Genomic DNA, 17,516 nt, shown 5'->3' on the forward strand with positions numbered 1-17,516 from the left:
TCACCTCCTTTCCTCAAACTCTTTGAGGGTTAATAAAAATGCACGATCCTGCCCTGGCCTCTAGGGTACTGCCCAATCTGTTCCTGTGTTCTTTCCCACCCGACTAGTTCACTCTCATCAACCTCTTAGAGAAACCCTTGGACACTTGCCTGGAATATTCTTCTCCTGCCTTTTTGCCTTAATTAGTCCTACTCATCCTTTGCATCTTAACTCCAGCATTACTGCCTCAAAGAGGAAGCCTCCCTTGAGGTTTGCATGACTTGTTGGACTAAAATAGGTGGTGCTGTTACCTCTGTCACGGCCCTATGGGCTTTCCTTCATCTTCTTATTCACTGTTCATAATGGTACCTTTGTCATGTGATTGTTTGATTACTCACATCTTCCTCTAGCCTGAAGACTCCAGAGGCAGAAAGGTATGTGTTCACCAGGGCATGCCCCATGTTTTACTGGGGCAGTAAAACACCCAAATGGGCAACTTCAGAATAGTACTAGAAAGAGCTCGTCAATGAGAAGGCCTAATTGTTAATCACATTCAACTGTCAACCAGCTCTGTGACCTCAAGCAAGTGACAGAGCACAGAGCCTGTGCCCAGGAGGTGCTCTGAGAGACACCTGTTGCAGGAACCACTCACATGTGTGCTGATCCTAGTTTGGAAGAGGCAATGGTCACTCTCCCAATCCCTGCCCACCCGCCTCTGCACAGGGACTCCCTTACCGGTTCGTGGACCCATTGTAGCAGTAGTTGGGGAGAAAGTCAAAGTTCAGTTCCCAGAAGACATGCAGGGTGATGCGGCCGTAGGGGGCGGACACATTGTGATTGGCTTCCCGGAACATGGCATCAAAGCTGTCCAGCGTCATGTGCTTACAGAGCAGCCGGTGCGTGAGCCGGTTAATCTCCAGCAGCCACTCCAGCTCCTGCCCAGAGAGAGAGCCCACAACTGCTGAGGACTCGCTTGTAAGCCTTACATGTGTGTGCTTTATCTTACTGATTCCGTTCATGCAAGTGACAGCTGCTCAGACAACTTCTCGACCATCTACATGGGAACTAGGACCCTGCAGTAGCAGGTGACAAGGTTTCCTTCTTCTGAGAAGTGGAAGGATTGTCAGGCTATGCTAGGGCCAAGGTAGAGGAAGGGGAGGCTGCATGCCTACCCTGTGGAAGGAGACCATGAACCATGTGCAAATCCCCTGATTACATCCCTTTGGGTAACGAGCAAGCTTACTTGCTTTCCAGTTTCTATATCAGTGAGAAAAAAGCAATAATAAGAGCTACCAATGATTAAGGGCTTACTGTTAGGTTGAACCCTGTAATGTTACTGTTTTTTTAAGGTCAAATACTCGCAATTTTGCATGGTTCAACCAAATCAGTATGTGCCAGTTTTACATCAACTTATTTAAAGCTTATCAAACCCTATGAGGTCAGTACTGCTGTTCTTATTTTACACATATGGAACCTGAGGCTTTGAGAAGTTAAGTAACTTGGCTTCAAATCCAGGAGGCTCCAAAGTTCACATTCTTAACCGCCATATACTCTAACAGCTATAGAAATTTTAAAAAGAGGTGGGAGCAGAATGCCTCATCCTTTGGAGTATAGGCCCCTCGAGGTGTCACATAGGGGTGGCAAAGGCATGGCTAGAAGCCATGGGCAAGCAGTCTATAATCAGCTCATAATGACCTGAAATCTATGTGCACTGTGGGCCCTGAATGAAGAACTCCCATCTTCAGGCAAAGTGGAATACTTCAGTGGACAGTGTCTGCACACAGCAGGACATGGCATTTGTTGGGAAATGAAAGAAGAGTGTAACTCTTTCAACACGCTTTGGTCTCTCACTGTCCTGTAACTTCCCCCCACTGCTTTCAAAAGGAACCAAAGCACAGTCTTGTGTAGAGACAGAAAGCACCTGAGGCCACTCCTGTGTTGTTTTGGTTAAGCCATCTTTAAGATAGGTACAATGGTCCCTCATTCACAGGCAGGGGAAATGGAGGCCCAGAAGGTTAAGTAACTTGCCCAAGGTCACCATAACATGGCTTAGGATGTGAATCCAAGTCTCATTCCAAATCATGTGTTCTTGGTCCCTAAGATACAGTTCCCTGGAATAAGGATGCAAGAGCTATGAAAGTCCTCTGAAAGGCAAAGATGGCTTTACAACATAAAGGCTAAAAAAACATTGGCAAGGCCAATTCATTAGAGCATGGCCAGGTAGGATGGCCATGGAGTCAGCTGTAATGGCTGGAATATGTCCACAGGAGGCAGCCTCATGCCAGAGATTCAATTGCATTCTCATCAGCCACAAAGACTCCTGGATGGAGACCAGGGTATGGTCAGGTGGAGATCCCAGGCTATGTTTCCAATTTTTGGAGCTCTGCCTCTCTGAAACTCAGATTCTGTGGCTGTAAATTGAAATGTGCAGAAATGGTTGAAGGCTTGCAAACATACACAGCTAAAGAAACAGACAGGTCAGGAAAGTGGGATCAACTGGGGTGAGGACAAAGTTTGGGGAGTGGGTCCATCTATGGGAAATTGAAGGGCCCTGCCCAGGTAAAGGTGGAGCTGCTACTTCTGATACCCCATCAGACTGCTGCCATATTGGAGTGGGGGATCAGAGATGGCAAATCCTGCAATTTTTCAAAACAAGATCAGAATTTCAATTCTGGAACAGCATCCAGAGGAGTAAGTTTCCAGTCATTGTGTACGATGAAGTAAATGAAGGGCAGAATACAGATCCAGCTTTCTGATTCTGTCTCCTGGGGGCCTGGCTAGCTGCAATATGTCTTTATTCTGATTCACTTAGAATGGGTACTAAATAAATGAAAAATACATGAAGTAAGCACTGCCGAGTTTATTTCTAACATTGCTGAGTCCCCTGGCACACTGTGGTGCCTTGTTACTGGGAAGACGACTGAGAAGCTGGGGAACAATTTCTGTGTTATCGTTCTGTGACTTTAGCAGTCTCATAGCAGGAGACTGAAGGATAGGCAGAGTCTGCTGGAATTGCAGGTCCACTTCTTCCTGCACATTATATAACCCAAACGATATTTCTGCATCACATTTTGGATTTGTTCTCCTGGCCTTGAAATCAGAAGAGGGCGTGTGCCTGCCGGATGCAGGGCTCAATGTACCAAAGCATGGAAAAGGCTTAGAAGGCCACATGGGCAGTTTAGGGGTCTCCTAAGAGGACGACAGCTTTCCACAGTAAGGCTGGTTTACTAAAGGCCAAAGCAGAGAAACAGAACTGGGAAGTAAAACACCCAAATGGGCAACTTCAGAGTAGTAGCATTAAGAGCTCTTCAATGAAAGACCTGATTGTTAATCACATTCAACTGTCAACCAGCTCTGTGACCTCAGGCAAGTGAGAGAGCAAAGGTCTCCAACTGAGTACAGTGAGGCCTGGTGGGTCACACACATAAATGAAGCCAGCCAGTGGGGCTGTGTGAGCTGAAGAAAGCATAGCCCATCTCACAGGATCTTCCAGGCATTGCTGGACAGTCGTTACCATCTGGGAATGCTGGTCTGGCTTTGCCAGGGCTCCTGCAGTTTTATTTGAATTCTTCCAAATCTTAAATGTTGGCTCAAAGTTACAAACGAACTATGCCGCCTAAACAAAACGATGCCCGTTTTCAACTTCAGCATAAGGTCTTGCTGAGACTCTGTTTGCTCAGCTGTGGAAAATGAGAGCGACTAACTCCCCAAATCTTTGCAACATCTCCCAGCTCGGAATCAAGTTGCCTCCCCATCTTAGAATGGAGTTTTTCAGGTGGAGGGAGAGGCTGAGGGGAACTCATTCCCCACTTTGTTTCTTGGAGGAGGTAGAAACTGCTCAGCCAGGGCCAGCAGGGGTCATCCTGACCCACCAGGAGAGCATTTCCCTGAGCTCTTCATGGGCTTCCCAGGAGCTGGTGTTCTCCGGGGAGCCACTGCCCTCAACTGATAAGCGCTTTCACTGCTTGTTTTGATTTTGTTCCCAGCTAAAAGAACATTTAGTGCTTTTGAACAGGTGGGACGAGGCCATGGAGACACATCTATCCCAAATCTTTTGTTTACCATAAGATATGCGCATTATTGGAAAATTAGAAGATACAGATAAACAAAAAAGAAAAAAAATCCCACCACTTTGAGCTAATCACTGCTAACGATTTGGCTTAAAGAGTAACTCTGTTTCTCAAAATAGAGGTGGCCGAACAATTTCTCAGCAAAACGTGAGCTGTACTACAGTCTCTTGAAGTAAGTGGCCCAGGACTTAGGTGGGTGGTTAGGTCAAGTCCTAAGAAATTCTGTTGAAAATTCACCCAAAATCACTGCATTGCAGCCCCAAATTAATTTTTCTCTCATTTTTTTTCCCAGAAGCTATTACTTATTAAGGGCTAACTATGTATCAAAGAACTCTGCAAAGCTCTTTCCAAGCAGTATCTCATTTTATCTCTATAGCAGCCCTAAGAGGAGGATTCTGATATTCCTTCCATTTCTATAGATGAGGAAACAGGCTTGGAGAAGCTGAGTAGCTTGCACACGATCACCCAGCTAGAAGCAGCAGGGTGAGGACAGGGACCCCAGGTAAGACGCCAGAGTCCTAGTTCAGTGTCACTTTTTTACTACTTTGTCCACTTAAAATAAAACCCACCTTTATTTAAAAATAATTTGAGGCTCATTGAAAAGTTGTAAAAACAGCATACCCTGCATATCCTTTACCCAGCTTCCCCACTGTTAACATGTGGCAGAACCATAGCACAATTATCAACAGAAGGAATTTAACTTTGGTACAACACTGTTAGCTGAATGACAGGCTTTCCTCGGGTTTTACCAGTTTTCCCACTGAAGTCCTTTTTCTAAGATTCAATCCAGGATTCCATGTTGCATTTAGCTATCATGTTCCCTTATTCTTTCCTAATTTCTAACAGATTTCAGTCTTTCCTGTCTCTCAAGACCTGGATACTTTTGAAAAGTATTGTATCGTTCACTTTTTTTTTTTTTTAAATGGCACTTGATTTGGGTTCACCTGATATTTTTTCATAGTTAGATTGAGACTGTGCATTTTGGCAAGAATACATGATGCCAACAACAATATGTCTTACTGGTGATATTAACTTTGATACTTGGTTAAGATGGCGTCTAATTTTCTCCATTGCAGAGTCATTCTTCCCTTTGTAATTAATAAATATCTTGGGAGAGAGAGTTTGAGACTATGCAAGTATCCTGTTTCTTCTCAAAGATTTTTTGGTTTAAAACATTTTTTTTGGTAAGATATACATAAAATTGAACATTGTAACCATTATTAAGTGTGCTGTGGCATTAACTACATTCACATTGCTGTGCAACTATCAGCCCCATCCTTTTCCAGAAGTGAAACTCACCTTCTCCAACTGAAACTCTGTATCCATCAGACACTATCTCCCTCTTCCCTGGCAATCACCATCCCACTTTATGTCTCCATGAATTTGCCTACTGTGGGAACCTCATATAAGAGAAATAATGCAACATTTTTCTCAAAGTTCTGCCCACTTATTTTAGCATCCATTGATGGCTCCTGCCTATAATCTTTATTATGTTCTAATGGTGATTTTCCATTTCCTATTCCTTCTTTTCATCTGCTTTTAAAAGCACTGAAGTCTTCCTTTGATTCACTAAAAGAACAACCAGTCCAGTTTACTCTAATTCTTGAAGAGACAGAATTAGCAGAGAGCTGTTTAAATTGCTGTTTTCTGGAAGAGAGGAGTAGGCCTATTCCAGGCTTGTGCATCAGGACCAGTTACATAATCTGCAGGGTACAATGTTTAATGAAAATGTGGGGTCCCCTTGTTTAGGAATTTCAAGATGGTGACAGCAAAGCAGTAAACCAGCTGCAAAGCCCTTCTGTGCCCTGTGCTACTGCATAGCCGTGAAGCCAATCTTCTTGTGCAATTTTCCCTAGCTTCTTGGGACCACTCACCTACTTGCTTAGTTTGCAGAATCCTAAGAACACGCAGCTGTGTCTGAGGGTGGGCCATCTCTAGAAATCTCAGGGAGACCCCCTTCACTCTGTCGTTCCCAAGGCAATCAGGAACATAAGATTATTCTTATTCTGTGTAAGTCTTTCTTTCCCAGCTCCATTCAGATGGGAAAGAGACTCACTGCCCCTCTTTAACTGGCCCAGCACTAGACTAACTACAATCCCCATCTCAGACTAGGCTTCTAGTCTGAGAAATCCCAGAGCAGAAATCCATCAGCTCCCAGACTCTTACCACAATGGAGGTCAGGTCCTCACTCTCAAAGCGGCTGATAGCCTGGTCCAAGGATTTATACATGGCGGCAGAGATACGCTGGGTAATGAGTCTGTTCAGGTCAATTGACCTACCCAACAGCTGGATGAAGAGAGAGAGAGAAAAGTTACTTAATATTCACACTGGGCAGGTGCAGTGGCTCATGCCTATCATCCCAGCACTTTGGGAAGCCAAGGTGGGAGTGAGACAGCCAGGTGGGGGGCAGGGTCCCTGAAGAAACTCCAACCAGCCTGCCCACTGAGATGGAGCCTCAGGAAGTTCATGATGTTTGCAGCAGGGAGGAGCCTGGCCACTCCTCTTCCAGTGTGGAACCTGGGATTCCAATGGCCTAATGGGAAGTGCTCTAGCGGGAAGCGCACTAGCAGAGGGACTCTGGCCTTGTGACTGTCCCTGTTTCCCTACTTTTTTTACTTTTCACCTAATAAAACCCTGCTTTATCCACCCTTTAAACTGTCTGCAAGCCTAAATTTTCATGTCCATGGGACGGACAAGGACCCTGTCTTTAGGCGAACTAAGGAAAAGTCCCGCAACAGGAGGATAGCTTGAGCCCAGGAGTTTGACACCAGCATGGGCAACATAGTGAGACCGTGTCTCTACAAAAAATTTTTAAAAAGGCCAGGTGTGGTGGTGTACACCTGTAGTCCTAGCTACTTGGGAGGCAGGAGGCCCGAAGACAGCTCGAACCCAAGAGTTTGTGGCTGCAGTGAGCTATGATTGCACCACTGCACTCCAGCCTGGGTGACAGAGACAGACCCTTTCTCTTAAAACAAACAAAAAAAGATTCACACTGACAACCTGACAACTATGTGCATGCACTGATAGGAAATTGCATTAAAATTATAAAGGACATAACTGGGACAGTTTCTATTCTGATTTTATAAGAGAATGTCCTTGTTATTAGGAGATACAGGCTGAAGCATTCAGGGGTGAAATGTCATATTTGGCAACTTAAACTCTCAAATAGTTAAGAACAGCAGTATGTATATTCATCACACACATACACACTGTATAAGTGCTAGAGAGAAAATACATACATGAGAGAGAGAATGTGAACAAAATATGGTAAAAGATTAATGCTTGCAAATCTGGCTACAGGGTAAATAAGTATTCATCGTATTATTCCTTTGACTTCTCTGTAGGCTTGAAATATAGGAAGTTTAGGAAAAATATGATTCATTCAGGCTGTGGGAAGGGGCTCCAGGTAGACTCTGGCTTCCCATAAATGTTGCTGTTGGCATCCTAAATCTAGCCCTGAGATTCTTCCTGCATCTTTCCTGTGCTCAATTCAGTCACCAGGGCACAGCAAGCGCCTCAACAAGGGCCCACTTTGTGCCTTCAGGAGGGAAAATTTAAAATCAAGAGAATGAAAGTCTGATTACAGGATGGAAAATATAGCTTAAGGTACTTTCTGCTGGGGTACACGCAGGCTTTACTGCAGATGTTACGTAGAGGGCAATGAACATTTGTCGAGTACCTGCTGTGTCCACAGTGCTTTGCTAGGTACCAAACGATTATTCTTAAGTGTTTTATTTTTTCTACTTCTCTTTTGGCTTGAATTTTCTACCAACCAACTAGAGCCCCTTATAGTCATCTCATGCACACATAAAGCCCTCAGTATTTAATATCCTGTGGCTAATTCTGGCTGCATTGTAACGGATAGCAGTAATCTTCTGAGAAGCTGAAGGAAAAGCTCTCATTGAGCCCCTGCTGTTGGCAGAAGTAAAGATTCTATTTTTCCCCCTCTTAACGATTCTCCATTTCCCTTGGATTTCTCATAGCAAGGGGAATATCCATATTTGAGATGAATCCTTTGCTTTTTGCCTCTGGCATGGTCTTAGCCTCAGCCCAGCCCTTTCACAAAGACCAGGACCACATAGTAGCACACGGATATCACAGCATAAAGGCCATTTTGCCACCTGCTTGGCCCACAGCAGGGCTCTGGGAGGAGGGCTCGACATCTGCCCGGCCATCTCTTCTGTTGTCTGTCTGCCTCACATTAACATTGTTAAATGGGGACGTTTCTCAGTTCCTAGCAACGTTTCCTCTCTATCCAGGGTCAAATGCTAATAGAAACCAACTCTGCACACACACAAAAAAACAATTTCCACCATGGATTTGCCCTGATATGCTTTCCTTTCAAAAGCACCACCATCTTCCTCATTTAGAGCAGCACTTGGGCCCTGTTCAGGGGCAGATTTACCCATCTCTGAGCGGCAGCCCCAACTGAAAAAAGTGAGCTGCAGCTTATGATGAGAAGACAAAGGCTTTGATTGTCATGACTTGTGAGAGGTCGGTTATAGATGGATAGAGAAGCCCAGGACTTGAACCAAAGGAAGCCCAATGCCCCCGTACTGTTTGTGAGATTCTGAGGCTGTGCTTCCTGACCTCAGAAGCCCGCACTGGGCATGCAGGGCAGACAGTACCCAGGCCTGATTTCTGATCTCTATGCTGACTTCGCAGCTGCTCTCTCCTGCCCCTTTCATCTCCATGGTGGCTGCCTCTCACCATACCTGGACGTGTCTCTGCTTCAGCAGTGTTTCATAGCGATTGGACGGTGGATATGGAATGATAACTCCATAATTCTTACATTCAGCTCGAAAACGTTTATCCAACAGGACACTGGAAAGGATAAAAGTTAAACAAGACCAGTAAACAGACAGTGAATGACTCTCAACTGCCCAGGTACATCTATTTCAGACCATGGGATCTACCCACAGAGCATTAGCTTATGTATCTTAAGCAGAATTGTTTTCTGCTCTAGACAAGTTTCTTCAAATTTCTTTTCAGTCACAGCAGCTCAATATGTGAAACGGAGTTTCTGAGTTAAAGATGGGCAACAAAGAAGTTGAGCCACTTTCCTCTTATTTATTTACCACAAAACCAATTGAGTGCATGCTTGGTGTATCCCAGGAAACATTCTGGGCACTGGGAATACAAAGTTCCTGTCCTCATAACGCTTATATTCTAGTGAGGAAAGACTGATAATATAAACACAAACAGAGGAATGAAAAAATTTCAGATAATAGGTAAGAGTTGCATAGTGTTTATTATTTCCCAGGCACACACACACACACACACACACACACGTCATTTTAAATCTCACCACAACCCTATGAGCTGGGAGTGTTATTATCTCTCACACTGAGGCATGGATTGCCGAGTACCAAGTGTCTTGAAAATAATAAAATGGGACCATTTGGAGTTAGGAAGTCAGGCAAAGTCTCTCTAAAGAAGTTTTGCTAAACAGAGACCTGAATGATAAAATTGGAAAGATCCAGAGGAAGACTATCATTGACACAATGAGCTTGGTTATGTTTGAGAAAAGGAAAGACAGCCAGTGTGGATCAAGTACAGGGCAGGATTGAGGGCATGGTGCAAGGTGAATTTATAACATCAGACCAGGGGCCAGGCCAGGTAGGGCCATGCAGGCCATAGTGAAGAGGCTAGGTGTATCCCAGACATAACTAAAAGTCATTTAAAGGTTTTATGCAAGAACGAGACATCATCTAAATGTACATGTCCAAAGTAGTAGCCACCAGCCACATGTGCCTACTGAACACTTGAGATGTGGCTGGCCCAAATTGAGACGGACTGTAAGATACACACTGGATTTTGAGGACTTAAAAAAAAGAAAAAGAAAAATCTCTAATAATTTCTATATTGAGTATAAGTCAAAATTACAATGTTTTGGATATGGTTGGGTTAAATAAAATATATTATTAAAATTAATTTCACCTGTTTCTTTTCCTTTTAAAAATATGTCTACTAAAAAAATTAAAATAACATCTCTGGCTCACATTTGTGGCCAAATGGCATTTCTAATTAACAGGACTGACCTAGCTCATTGTTTTCCTCCTTGGCTTTCTCCAGATCTCTCAACCTCCTCAACTTCCCATACTTTAAAAAAATCACTGATCTTACAGGGAAGGGTGTACATAAAAGCCCATATTTCACATGAAGGAAGACCCAGGGTTCGACACGCCTGAGTCTGTTTATATAGATGATGAAACAGCATATTTGGAGTCAGAATTGTCTTATAGAAGCCAGAAGCCCAACTCACTGTTACAACCACATCCCATTCAATCCACAGATGCCTATTAAGTGACTACTTTGTGAAAGTAGTGTTCTCTGCTTCCTCTGAAATCCTACATGCATGATTTTTTTTTTCTTTTTATTAAAAAAAGAAAAAAATAACCTTTAATCAAAAAGTCTGATTAAATTCAATATTAATGCAAACTCTTAAATATTTTCTGGAAAAGTCAACAGGGTGCATCATAGAAAAGCAGGCAGCTGCTAACAGTTATCTGGTGGAAAAGTAAGTTGCAGACTTACCCGAGCTGCCCAAATGATTATCAAGCCAAGTTTGTTTTTCAAAAATAGGTTTTAAAATATACCAAAGAAACTATACAAAAATTTAACAATGAAGTTAAAGCATATAGCAAAAAACAAATATGACAATACACATGAATAATGTATAAAAGAAGCCTTTCGATCCTAGAAAACTAAAATCAGGAGAACTTACTGAAGGGTAACAAACATAAACTGAGGACTAATAGCAAGGAATAATCCTAAACGTTTTCCCAATGACTGACTAAGCCTCAAAAAGACAGCTTAGAAAAACAATTAACATGTAGTTTTTTTTCCTAGCCAATTCAGTTAATTTAGATAAATCTGGTGACCAGTCAATGCATATATAAGTTAATTTCTTTCTACTCAATTACTACCATTTTTTTCTTTTTCACCTTTCCCCTAATTTCCTCTGGCAACACTTTTCCTTTGGTTTGATCAGCTGAACTCAAAAGGTTTGGTACCTAAAATGAGTATCAACTCTTATTGGAACAGTACTTGAGAAATGCAATCCTAGAAAAGGCAAATGTTTAACCGAGGGCCTGACAAAGTTAAGCGTCCATTCTCCATAGGACAATGTCTCCATGTTCACCACTAGGTTAATGGCTGCGCTTGGCTAGATCACATGACCCTGCATGATAGTGGAATGCTCCCTGGCAAGGTACTGCAGGTGTGTGCACAAACACCCACCCATTTAAGCTTTTAATAAATACAAAGCATCATTTTAAACAATTTCAGTGGAATAAACTAAAAATATTGCATTTCTATTGGCCTGCTTTGCTTCTTAAGCTGGCTTGGAGTGTTGTCCGTGACACATAAGTCACAATAGTTAATTACTGGCTACTCCAACCTCTTCAGGCTTCACCACTTCTCGCTCTTCAAGCCTCAGCACCTTTTTTGCAGCAATAATGGTATTCTTCATTAGCATTGCCACTGTCATGGGGACAATACGTCCAGGAACTGGAGTGATATAACCAGCTTTTTGTCTGACTCCTTCAAAATCCACATCTCCAACCAACTTGGGTTTGGCAGTTATGGGATCGTGAACTCTATTTATTCCCACATCAATAACTGCTGCTCCTTCCTTGATCATATCTGCTGTGATCAGATTTGGAATGCCTGCAGCGGATATTACAATATCTGCAAGAATTGTATGCTTCTTCAACTGCTGTTTGGGAGTGTATCGATGAGATATTCTAACAGTGGCATCACCTCTGGGATGTTCATGTGCCCTGTCTGTGTGCAGTAACATTGCAATGGGCATTCCAACATTTTTTAACCCTCCAGCCAAGCACATTCTTCCAACTGGGTTGGAATGCCAGTTCGCTTAATTATTTCCCACACACCCCATGGAGTAGCCGGTAACATGGAATCCTGGTCCAAACACATTCGCCCTACATTAATTACATGACATCAACATCCCTGTCTGGAGAAACAGCATTGCAGATCTTTCTCTCGTCAATATGCTCTGGAAGAGGCAGTTGAACAAGGAGGCCATCTATGTTATCATCATTATTTAGTTTATTGATTAAATTCAACAATTCTTCCTCTGAAATTGAAGCCGGTTTCACAACTGTCTCCCTGTTGATTCCCACATCTGCTGCTGCTCTGGTTTTGTTGAGGACATAGGTGTGATTGCAGGATTCTGGACAAAGAGGATCATGCTCAGGTGTGGCCGCTTATTGCCTGAGGCCACCCACTCTTCCACCTCCTGCTGTCCTTCCTGGTTGATCTGCTGGGCCAGTTTCCTTCTAGAAATGACCACGGCTTCATTTCGAACTGCCACGAGGTAGAAGGGGCGAGGGTGGAGGGAGCATCTGTGCACAGACTGCAGCAGTCGGGCAGCCAACATGGACATGAGCGAAGGCGCAGGCATAGCCCACGCCAGTGACCATGCCGGGTGGGCCCTACATGCATGCTTTCTATACTTTGCAGCCTGTAAGAGTCACGTTGTTGAATGCACAGCCTATGTTAACAGAAACTTGGGTGTGCGGCACATCAACTCCTATTTGAAATATATAAGGGCTACTCTGGCTGCTAAAAGCAAAATGAGGCAAATCCTTTTCACAGAAAGAAAATTTATTAAGGAAAGGAACTATCCTTGGAATTACTGGTTGATATGTTTGGATTTCCAATAAGAATGGAAATAGCTATATATAAAATTTGAGGTTTTCCTTATCTGTGCTATTACAGGTTCTTGAAATGCAAGAACTCGTGAGGGTTGAAATCAACATATACTGGCAATACCCAGGAGCCTCTAAGCCAGACACATCTCTGATCCAGACTTCTTCACTGACCTCATCTGATTTGCACATACCCATTCTTCTCCAATTCATTCTTCACGCATTTATATTTTTAAGGGAGTAAACTTTCAAAAGCAAATAAAAATCGAATCAGGTCACTGTGGTACTTTTGAAACCATCTGGAGGCATTCCACACCTAGCAGAAGCGGCTACAAAACTGGTGTGCTCTGGCCATGCCCACCTCCCCAGCCACATCAGGCAGTGCTGCCCCCTCGTGGTGGTGAAGAGACACTGACATGTATGAATCCCCAGGGATCCTCCCACAGCCCTGGGAGGTTGGCATGCTGTTCTCATTATACTCCCGCCACAGGGGCCTTGCGCAAGCAGCTCCTTTCGCCTGCAACTTCCTGCCCCATCCTTCACCTAGTTTTACTTTCTTCACTCGTACCAACTTCGGATAAGAACTCAGACACCACTTCCGCAAGATATGGCCTTTCTAGTTCCCCGCCCCAAAGGTTTAACTGTTCAAATTTAACTGTCATATGTTCCCATGAGCTTTTGCCTCTGAGAGAGCATCTAACCTCCTTGTCACTGTGCATTCATGGGCTGTAGTCAATGTCTGTCTTTCCTGCTAGACTGCAGGCTGTGTGAGGTTAGCGCCCTATCTGCCTAGTTTCCTTTCCACTCTATTTCAGCACCCAGTCCGGGCCCGTAGAATGTCTGTTTTCTTCAGGTGCTAAAGAATAAGGAAGGTTTCACAACAGAAAGTCACGTCTTCCAGGTGGCAGCCTTAAGAGATCGGTACTCACAGCTCTAGGGCTTTCCTACCTGCCGGCCATGGCTTTGTAGTAAGCAAAGATCTGGTCTGCCAGCTTGTAGACAAACTGATCAAAACACAGGTTCACCTGGTAGAGAGGAAGCAGGAAACATTACTGGTGCCCATTCAGCTTTTTCACAGAAACTCAGCCAACTGAAAGAGGCCAGTCCCGCAGGACTGCCCAAAATGCATTCTGGGGAAAGACACTTTGAAGGGGAAAAAGAAGATTCTGTGGCTAATTTTGGGAGGTTTGGTCCCTTGCTCTCAGGGTCCTCAGTCAGTCAACAGACAAGGCAAAGTTCAAAAAGGCTACTGAGGAGCCGGCCTCCCCATGGCCACCCTCTTCAGTTGTTCTGAGGCCTTCTGCCTGGGGGGATGCAACAGACAGACCATCAGAACCTGTCAGTGCTCATATTTGCCCATTAACTTGGCAGCCTCCCCATCCATCTCTTCTGCTAGACTTACTTTTTTTCAATGTATTTTGCTTTTCAAATTTTTTTTTTTTTTTTTTTTTGAGACAGAGTCTAGCTCTGTTGCCCAGGCTGGAGTGCAGTGGTGTGCTCTTGGCTCATTGCAACCTCCACCTCCTGGGTTCAAGCGATTCTCCTCCTTCAGCCTCCCGAGTAGCTGGGATTACAGGCATCTACCACCACACCCAGATAATTTTTGTATTTTTAGTAGAGACAGGGTTTCACCATGTTGGTCATGCTGGTCTCGAACTCCTGACCTCATGTGATCTGTCAGCCTCGGCCTCTCAAAATGTTGAGATTACAGGTGTGAGCCACTGCACCTGGCTGCAAATTTGTTTATGAAGTTGATAGTCACATTTAAAAGCCCCATCCTTCAAACTTTGCTTAAATTTCTTTGGTTTTCAATGAATAAAGTCTTGCCATTTCAGTCTTATCATCAGTGATAAACTGTAATGCTCAGGTGGGAAGACCCAGACACAGAATCGAACCAAATCTTCCAAAAATGGCAAAAGCAGGAAATGACCATGAGATGGGGTAAAGGTTACGCTCTTACCTGCCTTCTCTTAACTAGGTAAGAGTGTAACGTCAAAGGAAACAGATCATATTTACTATCATATTTAATATTTTAAGTCTTTTATGTTTAATATATATGTGATCAACCTTCAATTCTTTTCTCACCAGATCCTCGGCCCCATAAGGTTAATGACTCAAAAAGCTTCCATATCTTTCATCTCACACCCCACATGGTATGCAGAACACAAAAGCACAGCGCTGTGTTTAGTGCTTTCCTCAGCCCTCGGTCACTGAGGCCTCTGTCCTGCACTTTGTGCTTCAAGGGTCATCAGTGGACCTCCCCCGGGGCAAAGAATCAATAGGGTCACAATGGGCGTGTGCGCTAAGGTCCCATTCTCCCCTTCTAGAACTAGCTCTGAGAAGCTTATACAGGTGGCTCAAGCCTCTTCCAGGGCCGTGTGCTCTCTTACCTGGCTTCACCTCTGGATGGCACAATGGGTGTGTGTGATCATAGGTTTTAGGTCTGGACACTGTTTTTGAGCAGAGGTGGCAGGCAGAGCTGGGGTATCTACACATGCACACGAAGCCCTTTATGGTGCAGCACAGAGTTTGGGCGTGGGAGGAGAAAGACAGCAGGCCCTGAGCTGGGTATCTGTCTGTACTTCTGCCCTCAGAGGTTGCACAGGTCTTCTGATGGCCATGATCACAGAGATTCCTCCAGAACAAGTCACTCATACTCCTACTTTATGCTAATAGCAAGACTGGAAAAATCCAGAGTTTGGAACAAGATTAAAGGAGGAAAAAGAGAAGCACGTCACTTGCCTCAGCTTCGATCTCATCGTACAGGAACTGCTTTTTAAACTTGGTCAGAGCATAGTAAGCACTGTCGTTGTAAAGATCCAAAGGGTAGAGGACATACCTGGAGAGGGAAAAACACAGCCGGCTGCTTACTAATGACCCCCCTAAAGGGAGACAGTTTTATACTTGCCTGGGAAATAGAAACAAGTTCAGAGTCAGGAAAAGACCATCTTTCAGCTGTCTCTGATGTTCCCAGTGCCTCCACCACTTAGGAACAACTTACTTTACAGTCGGACCAAAGAAATAAAAAGTTCGAGATGCAAATAAAACCAAGACTTGTAAACATTCATCTGGAACTAAAAGACATCAGGTGGCAGTTAAGAATATGAGCTTCCTGATCCTGAGATGATTATTTTCTGAGCATAGCTGTTATGAGGCTGACAAGACATAGGAAGGGCAGTTGGGCTGGGAGAATTTGTCTACAAGGCTGAGTTAAATGATTCTGTCTGGCCTGAGCTCTCCCCATGGTGGGGCACATGGCCTGGTTTCTTTCCAACTTAGTGCCTCCTTCTGGAAAGAAGGAGCTCCCTGGCAAACTGCCCTCCACTTGTACCCCAGGAGCCACCTGCTGGCCCAATCCTGCCTCTTACTCCATCATAGAAGGTTCTTTGGTTTCCAGGATATGGTCCGTTAGAATCCAGGGCATGGACATCTCAATGGGGAACTGAATTCGTCGGCCCATGGTTAACTCCAGGAAAAATTCTCGGAACCAGAGCTGGGAGAGGTCGCAACATTGCTGCAGGGCTTCTGAAAGTATAAGGGAAGGAGCCTTGGGTTACACTTAGCACTGAAAGACCTTAGTTCTTATTGTTTTTATTAATTTTTATTGTTATTGTCACTGTGTTAGGTACTTAGCAGGTCTTAATATTGATTAATAGATCCTGCTCTCTTTTACTTAAAGGCACACCTAACATCTACTTGGAAAATGGCATTTGTTAAGCTTGAGAGGCAGTGGTTGTGGGGTGGCAGGAGAGAAGGGGAGGCAGTGACATTTTAGAGCTTTAGATGCCCGTATAGTTCCCAACACCCTCCTATAAAGCCATTCTGGAAACCTGCAATCTAAGCATGAAAAGTACGCTCGTGACTGGGCACAGTGGCTCACACCTATAATATCAGCACTTTGGGAGGCTGAGGCAGGCAGATCACCTGAGGTCAGGAGTTTCAAGCCATCCTCGCCAACATGGCGAAAGCCCACCTCTACTGAAAATACAAAAAAAATTAGCTGGGTGTAGTGGTGCAGGTCTGTAATCCCAGCTACTTAGGAGGCTGAGGCAGGAGAACTGTTCGTACCCAGGAGGCAGAGGTTGCAGTGAGCTGAGATTGCGCCACTGCACTCCAAGCTAGGTGACAGAGAGAGACTCCATCTCAACAACAACAACAACAAAAGTGTGTTCAGTATACTTCATTACACAAACACAGTGTCAAGATAGGCCCCAAGTGCCCACTTTCAACTGGATTGTGGCTCCTTGACCCCTTATGTGTGTTAGTTCCTAGATCCCATGCAGTTTTGAGGTCTTGAAGGCCCTTCCCTGGCTACTCTCTAAAGGAGAAATTTGTACTGTTTGTTACAATGACTCTTTTCAATGCGGGCAGACATAAAACGACTCATGTCCCTGAGATACTACTCTTCCTCTGTCCTGGACATACATCTTTTTTTTTTTTTTTTTTTCTTTTGAGATGGAGTTTCCCTCTTGACACCCAGGCTGGAGTGCAGTGGCGCAGTCTCAGCTCACTGCAACCTCCTCCTCTCCCAGGTTCAAGCAATTCTCCTACCTCAGCCTCCCCAGTAGCTAGGATTACAGGCATGTACCACCACGCCCAGCTAATTTTGTATTTTTAGAGTTTCGTCATGTTGGCCAGGCTGGTCTTGAACTCCTGACTTCAGGTGATCCACCCGTCTCAGCCCCCAAAGTGCTGGGATTACAGACATGAGCCACGACACCCAGCCCATACCTCTTACTAAAAGGAAAGGAAGTGTGACAAACAAAGGATTGGGAAGTGGCTCGAGAGCCTC

The 17,516-nt window shown here is 44.3% G+C and overlaps 1 protein-coding gene and 1 pseudogene across 4 annotated transcripts in view; both read right to left on the reverse strand.

Moving 5' to 3' along the window:
- The window catches only part of CYFIP2 (cytoplasmic FMR1 interacting protein 2), a 143,209-nt gene that overhangs the window by 63,263 nt on the left and 62,430 nt on the right, over positions 1-17,516 (reverse strand). For all 3 annotated transcript variants that reach the window (XM_032259550.1, XM_032259551.1, XM_032259552.1), the window contains 6 exons: positions 16,093-16,249; positions 15,467-15,563; positions 13,673-13,749; positions 8,765-8,873; positions 6,216-6,335; positions 715-914 (listed from right to left, as the gene is read on the reverse strand). In XM_032259550.1, coding sequence (XP_032115441.1) covers positions 715-914; positions 6,216-6,335; positions 8,765-8,873; positions 13,673-13,749; positions 15,467-15,563; positions 16,093-16,249 — 760 coding nt within the window. The remainder of the gene's footprint in view (positions 1-714; positions 915-6,215; positions 6,336-8,764; positions 8,874-13,672; positions 13,750-15,466; positions 15,564-16,092; positions 16,250-17,516) is intronic.
- LOC116537427 lies at positions 10,431-13,666 on the reverse strand (annotated as a pseudogene). Its single transcript, XR_004263123.1, has one exon. The product of XR_004263123.1 is annotated as a bifunctional methylenetetrahydrofolate dehydrogenase/cyclohydrolase, mitochondrial pseudogene (transcript).

The sequence above is a fragment of the Sapajus apella genome, unplaced genomic scaffold (genome assembly GCF_009761245.1).
Source record: "Sapajus apella isolate SASKATOON/1434 unplaced genomic scaffold, GSC_monkey_1.0 scaffold110, whole genome shotgun sequence".
NCBI classification, from domain to species: domain Eukaryota; kingdom Metazoa; phylum Chordata; class Mammalia; order Primates; family Cebidae; genus Sapajus; species Sapajus apella.